Consider the following 19,681-nt stretch of genomic DNA (forward strand, 5'->3'; position numbering starts at 1 on the left):
TTTCGCACCATGCAGATCGATCAGCACGATCTAATCACCACGAAACCTGTATCTGACTTACCAATTTATATTTATGTTAAAAAATGTTCTATTAAAAATATTGTAATTTTCTTCTTTGCTTACTCTTAAAGATTTGATAATTTTTATAATTTTCATTAAATAAAATCTAAAAAATCACACACATTATTGGCTAAAATTCGAAACTAATATTAGATTTATTAATTCACAGTCAAACCCCAGAATCAACTTCTTCGTAATAAAAATAATTGAAAAAACTGTCAGGTTAAACCAAAAATTCAGCTCTAAAAATCATTTTTATTTAACATGTCGATTCTGGAGTAAAAACTCGTTTTGCCTACCGACATCCCTTAGTCCCTTTGCAACAACTCATGCAACGCCGCAATATACTGTTGCGCCATCTGTAAAGTTTCAAACTTGCTCAACTTCCTGTCATTCCCTAAACTGGGCACGTGATCCCTTAGCCTGTCAAATGCGTCATTCAAACTGTTCATCCTTCTTCTCTCTCTCGCGTTGGCCGCCAATCGTCTTTTCTTCATCACTTCTACCCCCACCGTGGCGGGTGTCAGCGGCTTATTCTTACCACCCCCGGGATCCTTTTTATATTTGGCATCGTAGGACATCTTGTAATAATCCTGTTGATGATTGCTAGACTTGAAAGTACTAGATTCGGAACGGGGTGATGTGGAATTGTACTTGTAAGAGTCATATTTATTGTAGATGTTGTTGTTTTCACCGTAGAAGTCGTGGCTACCCCAGGACTGGGGTGTTTTCGGATAGTAATTCGGGGTGTAGGGTTGCGACGACATTCCAGGGTCTGAGGCGGTTGATAGGGGGCTGGTCAGCGCGTAGTGACTCTCTGGAGATGATATTCTTGGTGAGGGACATCTAGAAGAAAAAAATATTTTGTAAAAATTAATATACTAAATCCATGGTAGAATTTAATTTTTCTCACAGATATTGCCTAACATAGGTATTAAGGGTGCCAAAGTAACTTTGAAATACTCATCGTTTTTCTTTTTCGATGTCTGCATACCCCTACCCTGCTCGGTAGAGGATCTCTAAAACGTCTTTGATCTCTTATGTTCTTATTTTCAAATGTTTGATAAAAACATGCTAAATAGGCGATTTTAATATTTCATACTATGTAAACTATCTAGATACTAATGCAAAGACCAATTTAGTTCAGCCACTAATAAGTTTTTTAAATTTTATGAATTTGCAACAAAGCAATTAAATTAAAAACGAATAATAATACTCAAATAAATAGATAATAATAATGAATAACATGATCGCATTCTTGATTTGGTGATACAAAATGCGATGAACACGCGATTGAGTTAATATCGCTGACAGTAGAACATTAACCCGCCCTACCTATGGAACTATATAAATACTGTATTTCTTGGGGAAACACTGAAATGCAAAAAAAAAGTGGGCCTTTCTGTCAAATGAAATTTTTATTAATACTGTCTGTGACAAATTCCACTCTAAGTTATATGAGCTATTTGATAGACTTATCCTAAAAAAGTATCCGCATCGTCAAAAAACACAAAATATCCACACGCCCCCCTATTATTCAAGATACAAGAAAGAAGTCCAACTTACACAAAAAATATAATAAAACGCAAGACCCCAGGTTTCTTGAAAAGTTATGTAGTAAACTTAACATCGATATGGAGAAATCTTGTACAGAATATATTTCTCGGGAAGAAAATAGGCTAAAAAAAGATCCCGAAGGACTTTGATCTTACTTAAGAAGTAAAAAAGAAATATTTGGAATATCCAATTTAATATCATATAACGGCGAAGAGCGTTGTGATATATAAGATAACAGATTTTCTAAATGCATTTACAAAGTTCTTAAAAAAATCATGTATCTCCACATCTCCCTCTATAGACGGATAATACTTAAAACATCGATATTAAAAAAATGTTATTCAACGAAGAAGCCATTCCACAAGCAATAAAAATACTCTATAGCTGTTAGACTTTTCAAATCAAATCGCAAGTTTTTTCTCAAATATCACCATCATAATACGGGTTTATCCCGAAGCGATCCACAGAAACAAATTTATGTATCATAACACAATCAATTGCTGAATCCTGCAGTCAGACTGACCTAAATATGCTCAGACTTTTCGAAGGCGGAAGGATTGCAGTTTTTTCAGTCTTTAATTTCAGACTGGAAACCATAATATGTATCTGAATTTAGGTATAGTTTAGTTCAGAGATCTATTAGAATCTTTGATGTGCCGCGAATAGTCCGTGTGCCGGTGTTGCTTGTATTGTCACGTGACATGCATGTTTAATGGTCGGGACACACATGCCCGCAACGAGTCCGCACCGAGCACGCACCGTAGCACGGCCGTGTCTCGGTTGTGAATTGTCGTTCGTAATCATATGAAGTAGTCTTAACATGACCGCACCGTGCCCGTGCGCCGACTCCGCACCGAGTCCGCAACGAGCTAGAATAGTTTTGTTTAATTTTCAACGGTGACGGTGCGTTGTACGGTCTCGAACGAGCAATAAAATTTAGCTATTCAAAATGGAAATTGAAAGGTTAATAGAGGAAGTAAGGAAGTTTCTATCACTGTATGATTAAAAAAATGAAAAATATAGGAATACAGATTATAAAGACAGAGTGTGGAAGAAAATTTCTTTGGAATTGAACAAAAAAAGTGGGTCCAAATTTATAAAACATATTTTTAATAAATTTAATTCGAAAAATTGTTAAATAATTTGTAGTATATTAGATAGATTTTGGCAACATTCGGTTGTCTAGATGAGCGAATTTGTTTTAGTAAGCGGCTATTATAATTTGTTCCAGTTGTAATTATTTTATACACCGTGAAATTTACAGCACATTTTACAAAAATCAAACGAAGATTGAAAATACTATGAAAATAACTATGAAAATAACAAAATAAAATTTCCATATTCAATAAATGATAAAGTCCTTAATAGACTAGACAAAAGCCGTGATCTTGATGTGACATTCAACTTATGGTCTTATAGTGCGGTCAACACGAAATTCTCATGACTTAGGAATTGTAAAAATACTCAATTAAGCCCTTGTCGGGTCCCCAGGCATATGTGAAAAAGCTTAAGAATGTTTATCGAACATTTTTCAAATGTCTAGAAATTAGGCAGACAGGCTTTCCACATATTAAACTTTAAAAAAATATATAACATAAATTCTTTGCAAGCACGAAGAGATTGTCATGCACAAATATTTTTATGGAAAATCCTAAGAAATAAAGTTGATTGTCCACAAATTGGTCGGAAAACTGGAATTTATGTTCCTATTTATCGCTTCTGCACGTGGACGTCTTCAGAAACTCTTCAATATACGAAATATGTAATAATCAACATGGCTTATTAAAATTAGATTTCTTTACATATACGATTGGAGAGATAAAAAATATATTCCTCAACAAACCAAAGATGTACAACAGTATATATAACTGCTGTATTTTTTGCTGCAGTTATAAATGTATCTGTAATTCGAAAGTGACATTCTAAATGTTTTTTTTCTATAGTTAAGAAGCGGTGTTGTTCATTGCTCTGTAATTGGGCTTGTAAAGCGTTTGTGTATTAAATAAATAAATTTTAATATTACTAACTATAATCCTCTTTTCAACAAAACATTAAAAAAAAAAAACAATATAACCTGATGAACATGGTACTTTTCTCAACAAGTTAGTCCACTATTATCAATATCCTCATTTAAAAAAAAAACCTTTTCAAAAATTAATATAAAGTTATCGACATGGTACTCTTCTTCAGCTATTTGTTTTTTTAATTGAATCGATGGAGAACTTAAAATTTTAATATGGCTCTCCACTATCCTGACTTCACAAAAACTTTTTGAAAAATTATTTTTATTTACTTTATTTTTCTAACTAAATCGATCGACAATTTTTTTTTTTTTGATTTTGAAATCATTAATCATTACCTTAAATAAAAAAAATATATTTAAAAAATCATTATAGACATATCGACGTGGTATTCTTTTCTAATTTTTTCGACTAATTTATTTTTATTTATTCTTCAATAAAAGATCATACTGGTTTGTACTTAATAATGTGCAATTTTACCCAATAAGAGCGTTATAATATAAAAATGAAAATTTACTTTTAACCAATTTCTGTTTAACATAAATTACGAAATAAAATAAAATAAAAATATAAAAAAAAAACACTTAAAATAATAAAATGTAACAAATCACAATTTTATAAGCTTGTTTTGAAACACGAAGCAACAAGAAAATTATATTTTTATTTTATAATACAGCAACTCTTTAAAGTCAGTGTCTGCCCAACAAAATTTTTTTTAAACATACTTTTATTTTTATTTTTTAAAGGTTTGTAGGCGGTTCCATATTTTAGTGACCATATATGTACAGTTGCTATTTATGTATATGAAATTTGGCTTTTCAAAAATAAGAAGTTTTTATGCGTTATACTCATGATCACACTGTAACTGCTCAAAGAAAGAAGAGAAGTTATTTTTAATAAAATGTATTAATTGTCAATTTTGTAAAGATATTGTAAATACCGAGAAACTAGCTGATTCTCCATCATTCCGGAATGACACAAGTGCCACACCGCATGACGTCTCAAAAGTTTGCGAGAATATTCCGGAACAGCGTTCTGCCCAGTATATAAGGAGCAGCGTCACCGATGGAAAACAGTGAGTTGTCAGTTCAGTGAAGTAGAGTTCGGAATATTGGCGCGAGATTTAAAAGTTGTAAATAAATACAGTAAAAATAAATATCTCTAGTAGTCGTGAGTTATGGTCTTTTCGTAGTGAAGTAGGTAAATAAATGAGTTAACTATTTTCGATTGTTGTAATTTACACCTAATTAACGGGAAAACGCTATAATATATTGTTTGGAATTTTTGTAATATATTGTTTGTAATAAAAGCTTATCTAAATATTATTAATGGCTTTATTATGAAAACAGACCTAAGACCCGTTTTTGAAAAATGAAAACTCTCCTGCTTATTACACTATTACTCTCACGAGATGTGTAAATGGTAAGGACAACACTTTTTTAATACTAACCGGTCTCGATATCATAAATTACTTTGAAAAATCATTATAAAGTCACTTAAACTAAGTATAATCTGTTCCAAATAAATTGTTGGTAAAACAACAATTTTAATACAATATTGTAATTCTTATGCTAAATTCTAAAAGCTTCTTGAAGAATAAACCATCGTAATTATACCTTTTTTCAGCTCATCTTTTCTAACTAAATAAATAGCAACATATGAATTGTATTAATACTATCCTTTATCCTCAACGCCCTTTTTGTTAAATGTGTAAGCTTAATATATTCACCTAAATTATTCCTTTTCCATCAAAATTAATTTTAAGAAAATTTTAATAATACTAACTTATCGATTCAAAGAACTTTTTTAAAAATGAATATAAACTCATCGATATGATATTCTTTTTAGAATTTTGTAAAGTAAATTATTGGTAAGTTCAAAATCTTAATAGAAATAACCAAATATTAAAATATTAAAATTAAATTAATTTAATTTTTTTATTTATTAATTTAAATTTTTTTATTTTTTTATATTTTTTAATTTTTACTGTTTTCAAGTTTCTTTCTAAATATTTTTATTTGTATATTCATTTAAGTATTAGAAGAAAAGCGTATATATTGTACTATTTTTTAATTTGTTTCTTCGTTCAAAAAATCTCTGAATTTTAAAATTTTTATAATTCTGTAAGTTGACCAAGAGAGTTTAAAACGCTTATTCAGGAGCTAAAATCAATCTTTCTAAGGTAGCTAAAGCCTTTTCTTTATTTATTTTGTTTATATTATTTATAATTTTTACCACCTTCATGCGTTAGAAGTAATTTCGTAACTTTCCAATTTAATTTTCCTTTGACTTTTTTAGTCATTTAACGTTCCACTTAAAATCAAGCTACACTTCAATTTAAACAAGCTTTTTAATAACTTAAAATTAAATATTTAAAAATGCATGTTTTAACGAGCCAAAACGATCATAAAACAAGAAATGTGCACCCATTTGCAACTTAAACCGCTGTGTGGAAAACGTCATTATTTACGGTTCTTAAATGCCTATAAAGAAAAGCATTTTTGCTGCTAATAAATTGACGTTTTTGGGATTTTCTGCTCTCGTCTAGACAAGAAAAAAATGCCATAAAGCTGGAATCACCCGGGGCCAAGTTAAGCAAAAGAGGTAAAGGAATGCAGTTATTTATGCCATTCTATTTCAACTTGAGCATTGAATACTGTAAATTTAATTTGAATAACGCTCTGAATTTGCTTTAAACATTACTTTAATTGCCTCTTAACGGTTGATTTTTCATTTAGACTCAGATAATCCCGAAAGATAATATCATGTCACACGAATGTTCAATACGTGGTTGAAATATTATGAGATATCCAATAAATAATTGATGCGATTGTCACTGACAATTATATACCTGGAATACTTCATATGAAGAAAACTAGGAATATTTAGTTTTAATTCAAAACAATACTTCAGGAATGTAATGCAAATAAATTTCGTGAAATTTTTAGGAACCTCTTGAGAACATTCATATGCCTTCAGAGATTCACCGATCTTTCCAGACTGGAAAAGTGATGCGTCCAGAATTGCAAAAACTTGAATTCAACTAAATGCCATAGTATTTGCTTCTTGAAGCATAGAAATTCTACATTTGCATATGCGTTGTTCAATATCTGTCAAATCTGACAAGAATTAGGGATATTGGAGTTGTCTTCAACTCCTCTTTATCATTTAAATTTCATATATCAGATTGTATTAAAGCGCTTAGAATCATAAAATGTAGAAGAGATTTTACAACTATTTTTGCTATCCACATGTTCTGATCTACTTTAATCAGACTTTTGATGGAATATGCCTTTTCAGTCTAGAGTCTTCAGTATGCATGTTATATTTACAGGTGCGAGTCCTGAAATATCATTTAAATCCAGTATTGATCCTGTTAACAAATACCTTTATGATTACAGAGTTTTGTATCAAATGTTTTGTCTTTCTCCGCTTGTTGTTTAATGTTAAAAGAAATTTAAAGAATTTTATAATATTCTGACTGCTTCTGTAGACTCTCTAGAGTTGCTATATTCAATTGGTCTGTAATAATACTTAAAAAAATATAAAGTCAATCGGCCTTTTTTACCAACAAATATTAAGTCCAATAGTTTGATTTTTAGATCAGCCAGACTGGCAAATAATAGTACATCTCTGACCCTAGATTTTAATATAAATGTAAAGCGCTTTGCTAAGTTTGTTCAAAATTTATTGTGGCCTTTTGTTCGTATTTTTTCTTTTACTTTTTCTTGCCGCTATTATTTAAATAATAATATTGTTTTGTTTTATGACTTTAATAGTGATAGGTTGTAAATATCAAATGATAATTTGTATGAGCTATCATTAGCTCACCTCAAACCATTAATGTTTGAGGTTATAAAATATTATTAAAAATATATTTTTTAAGTAAATTCAGAAATTGCAATATCTGGAATTACTAAAAAAAGTTAAAATTAAAAAAAAATATATTCTTGAGTAATTTATAAGTATAGAGCTTAGGTCAATTGCCTGATCGTTCCTCTAAAGTATCTATTCAATCTCTCTTTTAGAGTAGGATGTTTCCCAGACTAAAAGAATTCATTGTTACACCTATTTTTAAATATAGTAGGAGAAATAATATAATTTATTATCAAGCTATTAGTATATTAAAATAATCTGGCAAGATTTTTGAAAGGATTCTACATAGATTAATATAATCACATTTTTCTGAGCAGTTTTCAGAATTTTAGCATGGACTTCTCCTGGCTGATCCACTATTACAAACTTGTGCTTTTTTTCTGAACGCATCTCACATGCAATTTTGAGTAAGCAACAGCTAATCTATACTGATTTTGCAAAGGCATTCGACGAGGTAGACAATGACAGTATGACAGTAAAAGTTATCTGACATGTATATTGCTATATCAGAAGTACTCTTCGGTAGTAACTTGGGGGCACTCCTTTTCCTGATTTTTATCAACGATTTGCCTGGAGTGTTAGACACTCTATTGGGTTAATGTTTGCAGATGACTTAGCATGACTTGAATTTAACACTGAACTGCTTTAAAAATAGTAAAATGGTTGTTAATGGTGATGGGAACTGTTGCATTGTTTCTTTTTCTCGAAAGGCCAATGTTAGGGATTATTGTGTTAACAATATTGAATTTCAAAGATCTGATGAGGTTAAAGATTTAGGAGTTTCGAAAAACTTTCGACTTAATGGTCACTACAATTGCATAATTAATAAGGCAATAATGTACTTAGGGCTTTATAATAGGCTTTATAATAGGAAACAACAAGGACTTTAGTAGAACTATACGACTTTACAACACTCTTGTAAGGCTGCATCTTGAGTTTGCTGCAAGTGTTGTAGAAAGGTATAGAGGCGTTTCATACACAATCTGATACACTTGATTTAACTTGGATATTGACCAGTAGCAAACAAGAAAAAACAGTTCAGTGTAGATTATTGATTATCTTTGACAACGGAGTTATTACAAAATGTGCATCCATTTTAAGGGAAGGCTTTCAGAATGTTAGAAATTAGTGTTAAAAACACGTATACATACTGATTTTTATTTAGCTCAAAATGGAATTTGAGCATCTAATTAAATGAAGCAACACTTCATAAAACAGAGTTTATTTTATTTAATTTATACCTTTTTTTTGACCCTATATAAAAATTTAGGAAAAATTCTTGTGCAGGCGAATACTACTCTAAAGACCTTTATTTTAATCCATCAGGTTCAAGGGTTGACTCACCCTATAATCAAAATATAATGGTTGTAGTTCCCCCTACCTGTACAACATTTGTACCAAATTGAGTTTTTCTTAATTGAACTTTTTTAGTTTCAGAGATATTCGCATTAAAAGTTTTAAAATTGACACATATTTATTGGTAAATTTTGCTTAGGTGAAACCTATAAACTATTACCAAAAAGAATTATTGAACATAAATCTTACATAAAACAATGATTTTCAAAAATCAAAAATTACATAATTATATTAGGATCACATTCTGTAACTTAAAAAAAAGTAACCTTCGTATTTTCTTTGTTACTTTTTAAAACAGTTTATCAGAGTCAAACAAACGTGAAATTAATATAAAAAAGCAGTTTTTAAACTGTGATAAAAGGCAGTAAAAACAAAAAAAATAAATAGTATTATTTATTTCATTTTAATTTATTATATTTTATTTAATAATTTATTATACGCCGATTCGAGTAAATTCTTCTATTAAAGATTTATGCTACTTAGATTGGATTAAATATAAGGAAAGGTATCATTATAGATTTAAGTTCATATGAGTTATCCATTTCAAAAAACTTGTTTAGTAATTTTTTATCAAAATTTAAGTTTTTCGTTTAGAATTAAATTAGGTATGTACATACTAAAATCTAACTAATATTATAAGAAACAATACCGAAAATCGCTCCTGTTCAAAATTAGATCTTAAAATAAGGTTATACAGTTCCAAAACTTAACTTATATATTTGCTTTGCAGACCTAAAACTCTCTTTTTCTCTTTCCTTTATAAAGTTCCAAAAGTTGGCCTTATTGCCATGACATACACTGCATCGTAATATTACAGGTGCATAACTAATCTATTCATATCTATACTATCCGGATCAAGTATTTGGGAATATTGAACGAATTGTAAATAAGGAAGAAACCATACTAGAAGAATATTTAAATATTTTTGCAAGACTTGGTAGTGTAAAAGCGTGTTTTTTTAGTTATATTAACTATTATTTATTATTTTAATTCATTCGTTAATTGTACTTTAATCAATAAAACTTTATGAATTAAAATATGTTGATCACGAACGAGAAATTCCTTATTTACTTGCCAAATTTTGTTCCGTAAAATAATTTTGAAATTTATGTTCTGATTATTTTGTTGTAATTAATAAGAATCCTTTGTAAATCACGGATATCATATTACATCTTATATGAATATTAATTAGAGTATCCTGTGTTTATGAGACTTATTAGTACCCACGCATATGTAAGGAATAAACAAGGTGAGAATGCAACTACCCTAAAGACATTTTGCTCTCCGTTATGCAGAACCGCGTGCCCAAGCATGTTCGAAAGAGTAAGTTCTAGACTCCAGAAATCAGTAAGAGTAACTCTGAGAGGGCATGCGCAGATCGTGCGGATCTAAAAATTAATTTATTAATCTTGGCAGTCCTAATAAGGATAATAAGAAACTGTTATCAAATTATGGCATTGTCATCGGTCCTTGATATGTGTGCAAAGTTTCAAGTTGATCAGACCTTTAGAAAGCAGTGAAAATTAAGCTCAAAGACTCCGTTACATACATACAGAGATACAACCCGAGCTAATAAAAGCGTGGTAAAAAAGTAAAAGTTAGAGTTAAAAGTCGCTGTGGGCTACTTGTAAATGTAGGGTAGAAAACTTCAATGGATGTGAAAGTGGAGACACTCTCCTTCTGGGAACCGGTGAACTAATTCATACATATCATACTATTTTATTTCAAACTTTTTTCAGATAATGTGCCTATTTTTGGTAATCTCTTATTCTTTAGCAATATAATGATGTGTTTTCTCGACTTAAAGATATAATATAATATACTAAGGTTATACCTATATACTTTGTTTAACCTATGCATTTAATTTTATTTAATGCACTGGTAGGAGTTTCACATATTTAACAGACCTTCTATTTTTATAGAACTTTATTCCTTAGATTGCCTAATGCCCTAATTTAGTTCAAAACATTGGGAAATGTACACTTTACTTGGGCTTTATTGGGCCCTGACTGGATTTTTTAAGAAATATTGCTGAACTAAAACTGGTAAATATTTTTAATTTTTTTTTAAAGTTAGCGTTTAATTAGTATGAAGTTTTTAAGAAATTTCTTTAAGAAAAGTAAGATTTGTATTTTTTTAAGTCATTTGAGTATTATAAAATTTGAATAAATAACTAAGAATTAAGAAAATATATTGAAATTAATAATAATCATAAATGTTAATTGTACTACCGAAGGCAATCAAATATTAGTATTTGAATTTATTTCATGTCTTTGATTTATTTTATATGTTGATATTTATTTGTGGTGTCCATATAAAATATCAAATCGTCAAAATATAATAATTAAAATCTTATTTATTAATTTTGTTTCCTTTCTAATTTAATGCGAGTGATTTAACAAACTTTTCATCATTTATAAATAAGGCCCTCATAAATGTTTTTTTTTTCGTTTTTAAGAATTCCTATATGTCAAATGGAAAAATCAAAAAAGGTATAGATGCAGGAGGCAAACTATGGAACAGGTACTGCAACATTAGAAATGCACTTAAGGCCGCGAATTCATCTCAGTCTACAAACAACGAAATTTATACGTTTTATTGTATTTATAACAGATTGGTCTTCCGGGAATTAAATTATAGAAGAATTATTAAAAAATTAGAGATTGGAGGGACACAAACTTAATGGTCTCAGATTAAAACTTTGTGTCCCTCCAATCTCTTACTTAAGTGTAAAAAAATTGATAAAATAACAAGCCGATTTCCAAAAGGTAACCCTATTACTCTATTAGTTTATCATATTTTTAAGGCTTAATGAGACTTTTGCTTGAAACTTAGTTAATTAAAACTTAGTTATTGTCTTTTTTATACATTTAGGAAAGCCTACCCTTTACTAAACCAGCGATAACGAAAACGGTGATAACGAAAAGGATGAACCTAGTTTCTGCTTTTCATGAATATTTTTTCAAAAAAAATATCAAAATTATTTTAAATCCAGAACAGTGTTGATATTATTAAATCTAGTAAAAAACGATTTGCACTTTTCTTCCTAAATTCTTAAAATATATTCAATGAAATATGTTTAATAATTTAGAAAAAAAAACGCAAATTTTACTTATTTATAATATGAAAGCGTAAATTGCTTTATTATTAGGACGGCTTATAACCTCCAATATTTTAGAAACAATTCCTAATAGTAAAGCGATTTATATGTTGCAAAAAGATAAATTTTTTGATTTTTTATTTGTAAATTATTTAGTTTTGGTGGCACATTTATTCGATTACCACAATCGAGAAGTCTTGTTGTAACAATCTAAGTTTTTTTATTATGGCAAATGAACTGTTCGATTTCCACAATAAAAGTATTTGTTAATGGTTATAGTTTTCTCTATAATGGCTATTAAAGTACTTTTAAAGTTTTTTGGTTATCAGTCTATTTTATACCTACAATAGATCTATTCGATTACAGCAATCAATTTACATATTTTGTGATTAAAAACAAATCTGGTAGCTCCAATTACACCACTCTCATTGCATCAATCAGTAATTGGCCCTTAAGTTTTTGATTGGGGTAATCGATCATTCTTTAACCGTTAACGAAGATTTTTCTCGATGCAGGTATCTGTTTAAATTGTAATAAAAAAATAATAAAACTAACCCGTCAGAAGACGAAGCTCGATACGGAGCGGTACCCTTGTACATCCTTCCTTCACGACCCGGCAAACTTTCATCTCTCCGTATAGAAAAAAAAATGCGGCACTAGAGCGCGTGCGAAAACCCCAATTTCCGCACTAGTTCCGGCGATCTAGTTAACCATGATCGGGGCGGCACGTGCCACACAACCGGATTCAATTCGGACCCGCTCGGCACCACCACACACATACACACACACACGGAAGAAGGAAAACGACAACGGCAACGAAGGAAGAAGTTAAGCAGTTGATATCTTCATTCGCCGCCTAATAGACAAGGAGAACGTGCTAGATTTTCGCGATCTTCTTCTTTCTTCCTTTCTGATTTCTTTTCACGTGTGGTGGTTCTTCGCGTGGAAGCTGCGCCCGTACGACTGAAGATCACCGCGAGGTGGTTGGATGTTAAATCAAAGAAGTAGATGGGTAGTGTATAGTAGTAGCAAGTGGGTATAACGGCAGTATTCAGCGTAGAAGAGATGAGATGACGACTCGCGGTGTCAGTGTCGAGGCTGCTGGTGCGAAAAGAGGCAGCAGGAGCAGCAGCAGCAGCAGGTTGCTTTCTTCTTTTCACTCTGGTGGTAAAGGAGGCGTTTACGTACGATGGTGAAGGTTTTTTACACGTTTTTGCATCACGGTTAGGGTCAAGAGCGAAATTGATTTCTTTTTTAGCTGGTGTTTTTAGATTCAACTGATTTGATGAAGTAGGGTTAATTTCATTAAAAAAAAATAACTGGAAAAATAATACGATCTACAGGGTGTTTCAAAATTATGGGATCAAGCTTCTGGGGGTTGTTCAGTGCAACAGAAGAATCCATTTGAGTATAGGAACCCATGTCCGGAAAAGCGTCACTACGCCACTATGGCCCTAAGACGCGTTAAAATTTATAAAATACATTAATTGCCTAAATAGGATCTGCTGCATTTATTTTTACCTTTTGTACATGATACCATAACAATAATTGTTTAAAATCAATGCTTATCAATGTCAATTCTCAATGTCATGTTATAAAATATTTATCTGCGTTTCTTCGAGGAAGTTCTCCCAGAACTCCTTGAAAATGTTCCACTAAACGTTAGAGAGCAAATGTGGTTTCAGCATGATGAAGCGCCGGCTCACTTTGCTGTACAAGTACGCGAGTATTTGGCTCAGCGGTTTGGGCACCGTTGGATTGCCAGAGGTGGAGCAGTTTCTTGGCCTCCTAGGTCACCCGATTTAACGTCGCTCGATTTTTTCTTATGGGGACATGTAAAGTCTTTAGTTTACGAAACTCCAGTAGAATCAGAGCTAGACTTAATTGGACGAATAACAGCAGCATTTGAAATCATTCAAAACGAGGATCAAATTTTTAGTGTAGTCCGCCGAAATCATGTGCGGCGTTTAAATCGGTGTATTGTGGTTGGAGGAAGACATTTTGAACAATTGTTATGATGGTATCATATACAAAAGGTAAAAATAAATGCATCAGATCCTATTAAGGTAATTAATATTTTTTCTAAATTTAAATGCGTCTTAGGGCCGTAGTGGCGTAGTGACACATTTCCGGACATGGGTTCCTATAATCAAATAGATTCTACTGTTGCACTGAACAACCCCTAGAAGTTTGATCCCATTGTTCTGAAACACCCTGTATAAGATTTGTTAATACTGGACATAAAAGCAATCCCAAAGGCGAAATGATCTATAAGTCGGAAGCATTTGTTTTTTATAAGAATTTTAAAATGGAGATCTATATGCCCTCATACTTTACTGTCTTTGGGTGAAGTGCAGCAGAAATACTCCAGGACAGTTCAATTTCTGAAAATCACATTAGATTCCAAAATCTCCTGGGACAATCACACAGATACCATACTTAAGAAGGCCACCTACATGCTATGGTTCTACAGAAAGGCTTTCGGCAACACCTGGGGTCTGTCTCCTAAGATCCTTCACTGGATGTATTCAGCAATTATCGAACCTCTTCTCACATACATATCTATCGTTTGGTCGCCATATTTATGGGGTTTCTCGGTTATGAAAAGAGATAGTGTGATGTGGTTTTTGCTATAATATGCTACTGTTTACTAAAACCAAAGTTGCACTAATCAAATTTGCTATAGCTATCTTAGTTTTCGTACTATAGGGTGATTTTTAAAAAAATATCCAAACGGCCCAAACGATTACTAAAATAGTCCTGTATACATGACTCTCAATAGCAAATCTGTGGTGTTTTACCTTTCTACAGCCATCGTGCATACCTAGACAGAATCGCGATTCATCACGGAATATGACATTATGACATTCTGCCTCCCAATGTTGCGGTTCTCTGCTCCAGTTCAAACGTTAACAGTGGTCCGTAGTCAGACGAAGCATTAACAGTGGACAGTATGAAAAAATTCCAATACCTTGAATGTGACCATAGAGTCTACGCAAAGTAACAGGTCTACCTTCTTCTCCAAACCATTAGTCAGCGATCTGATGCGTAGTAGCAAAACGGTCTCGTAGGGTGTTGTCTGAGGTGCATATCTTGACGCTCTGTGGTATACTTCGTTTGACCAGTTGGCTTTTTTCGTGTTCCTCTATCTTCTTCTATCCATATCCGACACACACGCATTACCATCATTGCAATACAATTAAGACGGCTACCAATTTGACGACAGGACAAGCATTTCGATAGGGAATAATTCTATACCTCTGTCAAAATCGCAAACATGGTGATAATTTTGACTTCTTGAAACTTAAGGCATTTTGTTAAGGTTAACATTATTAAACGGATGAGTAATAACTAAAAATATCTGTACTAAAAACTAAAAGATCAAATTTTAATAATGGTAAATAAAAACAAAGATAAAACGTTGTCATTGTTACCATAGCATGCTTCAAATATATGCATTATATAGAGAGATTATAAAGAGCAGAGTAACCTCCAATATTTTAGAAACAATTCCTAATAGTAAAGCGATTTATATGTTGCAAAAAGATAAATTTTTTGATTTTTTATTTGTAAATTATTTAGTTTTGGTGGCACATTTATTCGATTACCACAATCGAGAAGTCTTGTTGTAACAATCTAAGTTTTTTTATTATGGCAAATGAACTGTTCGATTTCCACAATAAAAGTATTTGTTAATGGTTATAGTTTTCTCTATAATGGCTATTAAAGTACTTTTAAAGTTTTTTGGTTATCAGTCTATTTTATACCTACAATAGATCTATTCGATTACAGCAATCAATTTACATATTTTGTGATTAAAAACAAATCTGGTAGCTCCAATTACACCACTCTCATTGCATCAATCAGTAATTGGCCCTTAAGTTTTTGATTGGGGTAATCGATCATTCTTTAACCGTTAACGAAGATTTTTCTCGATGCAGGTATCTGTTTAAATTGTAATAAAAAAATAATAAAACTAACCCGTCAGAAGACGAAGCTCGATACGGAGCGGTACCCTTGTACATCCTTCCTTCACGACCCGGCAAACTTTCATCTCTCCGTATAGAAAAAAAAATGCGGCACTAGAGCGCGTGCGAAAACCCCAATTTCCGCACTAGTTCCGGCGATCTAGTTAACCATGATCGGGGCGGCACGTGCCACACAACCGGATTCAATTCGGACCCGCTCGGCACCACCACACACATACACACACACACGGAAGAAGGAAAACGACAACGGCAACGAAGGAAGAAGTTAAGCAGTTGATATCTTCATTCGCCGCCTAATAGACAAGGAGAACGTGCTAGATTTTCGCGATCTTCTTCTTTCTTCCTTTCTGATTTCTTTTCACGTGTGGTGGTTCTTCGCGTGGAAGCTGCGCCCGTACGACTGAAGATCACCGCGAGGTGGTTGGATGTTAAATCAAAGAAGTAGATGGGTAGTGTATAGTAGTAGCAAGTGGGTATAACGGCAGTATTCAGCGTAGAAGAGATGAGATGACGACTCGCGGTGTCAGTGTCGAGGCTGCTGGTGCGAAAAGAGGCAGCAGGAGCAGCAGCAGCAGCAGGTTGCTTTCTTCTTTTCACTCTGGTGGTAAAGGAGGCGTTTACGTACGATGGTGAAGGTTTTTTACACGTTTTTGCATCACGGTTAGGGTCAAGAGCGAAATTGATTTCTTTTTTAGCTGGTGTTTTTAGATTCAACTGATTTGATGAAGTAGGGTTAATTTCATTAAAAAAAAATAACTGGAAAAATAATACGATCTACAGGGTGTTTCAAAATTATGGGATCAAGCTTCTGGGGGTTGTTCAGTGCAACAGAAGAATCCATTTGAGTATAGGAACCCATGTCCGGAAAAGCGTCACTACGCCACTATGGCCCTAAGACGCGTTAAAATTTATAAAATACATTAATTGCCTAAATAGGATCTGCTGCATTTATTTTTACCTTTTGTACATGATACCATAACAATAATTGTTTAAAATCAATGCTTATCAATGTCAATTCTCAATGTCATGTTATAAAATATTTATCTGCGTTTCTTCGAGGAAGTTCTCCCAGAACTCCTTGAAAATGTTCCACTAAACGTTAGAGAGCAAATGTGGTTTCAGCATGATGAAGCGCCGGCTCACTTTGCTGTACAAGTACGCGAGTATTTGGCTCAGCGGTTTGGGCACCGTTGGATTGCCAGAGGTGGAGCAGTTTCTTGGCCTCCTAGGTCACCCGATTTAACGTCGCTCGATTTTTTCTTATGGGGACATGTAAAGTCTTTAGTTTACGAAACTCCAGTAGAATCAGAGCTAGACTTAATTGGACGAATAACAGCAGCATTTGAAATCATTCAAAACGAGGATCAAATTTTTAGTGTAGTCCGCCGAAATCATGTGCGGCGTTTAAATCGGTGTATTGTGGTTGGAGGAAGACATTTTGAACAATTGTTATGATGGTATCATATACAAAAGGTAAAAATAAATGCATCAGATCCTATTAAGGTAATTAATATTTTTTCTAAATTTAAATGCGTCTTAGGGCCGTAGTGGCGTAGTGACACATTTCCGGACATGGGTTCCTATAATCAAATAGATTCTACTGTTGCACTGAACAACCCCTAGAAGTTTGATCCCATTGTTCTGAAACACCCTGTATAAGATTTGTTAATACTGGACATAAAAGCAATCCCAAAGGCGAAATGATCTATAAGTCGGAAGCATTTGTTTTTTATAAGAATTTTAAAATGGAGATCTATATGCCCTCATACTTTACTGTCTTTGGGTGAAGTGCAGCAGAAATACTCCAGGACAGTTCAATTTCTGAAAATCACATTAGATTCCAAAATCTCCTGGGACAATCACACAGATACCATACTTAAGAAGGCCACCTACATGCTATGGTTCTACAGAAAGGCTTTCGGCAACACCTGGGGTCTGTCTCCTAAGATCCTTCACTGGATGTATTCAGCAATTATCGAACCTCTTCTCACATACATATCTATCGTTTGGTCGCCATATTTATGGGGTTTCTCGGTTATGAAAAGAGATAGTGTGATGTGGTTTTTGCTATAATATGCTACTGTTTACTAAAACCAAAGTTGCACTAATCAAATTTGCTATAGCTATCTTAGTTTTCGTACTATAGGGTGATTTTTAAAAAAATATCCAAACGGCCCAAACGATTACTAAAATAGTCCTGTATACATGACTCTCAATAGCAAATCTGTGGTGTTTTACCTTTCTACAGCCATCGTGCATACCTAGACAGAATCGCGATTCATCACGGAATATGACATTATGACATTCTGCCTCCCAATGTTGCGGTTCTCTGCTCCAGTTCAAACGTTAACAGTGGTCCGTAGTCAGACGAAGCATTAACAGTGGACAGTATGAAAAAATTCCAATACCTTGAATGTGACCATAGAGTCTACGCAAAGTAACAGGTCTACCTTCTTCTCCAAACCATTAGTCAGCGATCTGATGCGTAGTAGCAAAACGGTCTCGTAGGGTGTTGTCTGAGGTGCATATCTTGACGCTCTGTGGTATACTTCGTTTGACCAGTTGGCTTTTTTCGTGTTCCTCTATCTTCTTCTATCCATATCCGACACACACGCATTACCATCATTGCAATACAATTAAGACGGCTACCAATTTGACGACAGGACAAGCATTTCGATAGGGAATAATTCTATACCTCTGTCAAAATCGCAAACATGGTGATAATTTTGACTTCTTGAAACTTAAGGCATTTTGTTAAGGTTAACATTATTAAACGGATGAGTAATAACTAAAAATATCTGTACTAAAAACTAAAAGATCAAATTTTAATAATGGTAAATAAAAACAAAGATAAAACGTTGTCATTGTTACCATAGCATGCTTCAAATATAGGCATTATATAGAGAGATTATAAAGAGCAGAGCAGATATATTATGAGAGTCAAGATATATTAGCAGTGCTTTTAAAGATTCATTGACTTCAGTGGAGATTTTAGATGTTCTTCAACTTAAAATTAGTAAAGAAAATATGTTTTATCTATGAGCATAAAAATAATAAAATGTACATATCTTAGTAACTTATAACAGAGCTATGAGACTAATTAATGTAATCATTATACTCCTGTAAAATCTATATTACAGCAGTATAACGGATGAAGATAGAGATAGTAACGGATAAGAGTATAAAGATATATACGTTAATGTGCTATCTATCAACCAAATTATGTTTAGTGTCTATTTATTTATTTTTAAGTTAAATCAACATCTTTTACTTAACTACATCTGTGATAAATCAAGAGTTTTTGAATCAGTTGCTCAACTCAGTCCCATACAGAGGCTTTATTGAATTCAGTATATTACCTGTGATCATTAAAACCTGTGTATACATAATTTAACACAGTTCAAGAGGTTTTTGAGCAAATTTATTGCAGATAAGTTATATGTTTTGTTCATTTGATCTAGTTTTAATGTATGAGTGTGTGTGACATTATATGTCTTAAATTAATTTTATTCATACAGTTTTAATAATAATAATAATAATAATAATAATAATAATAATAATAATAATAATAATAATAATAATAATAATAATAAATGTCTTTTATTGTTCAAATTCATTACAAACTTCATACAAAAAAAAAACAAACAAAGTACCTGAACCTGGCGCAGTCTAGCTTTATATAGCTACTCCACTGAGCCAGATCAGGGTGTAGTATATAAACC

General features: G+C 32.4%; 1 protein-coding gene across 2 annotated transcripts; it reads right to left on the reverse strand.

Annotated features, from left to right (window-relative positions):
* Positions 1 to 357: 357 nt before the first annotated feature.
* Positions 358 to 16,345, reverse strand: LOC126735526 (protein lin-32-like). 2 transcript variants are annotated; one of them, XM_050439567.1, is made up of 2 exons: positions 15,952 to 16,345; positions 358 to 906 (listed from the first exon to the last, which is right to left on the reverse strand). In XM_050439567.1, the coding sequence occupies exons 1-2, from the start codon at positions 15,993 to 15,995 to the stop codon at positions 369 to 371; spliced, it is 582 nt and encodes a 193-aa protein (XP_050295524.1). In that variant the 5' UTR covers positions 15,996 to 16,345; the 3' UTR covers positions 358 to 368. The 2 variants fall into 2 exon arrangements, with proteins under 2 accessions (XP_050295524.1, XP_050295523.1); XM_050439566.1 differs by lacking the exon at positions 15,952 to 16,345 and adding an exon at positions 12,526 to 12,917.
* Between the last annotated feature and the right edge of the window lie 3,336 nt (positions 16,346 to 19,681).

Source organism: Anthonomus grandis, chromosome 4, assembly GCF_022605725.1.
Source record: "Anthonomus grandis grandis chromosome 4, icAntGran1.3, whole genome shotgun sequence".
In the NCBI taxonomy this organism is placed as follows: Eukaryota; Metazoa; Arthropoda; class Insecta; order Coleoptera; family Curculionidae; genus Anthonomus; species Anthonomus grandis.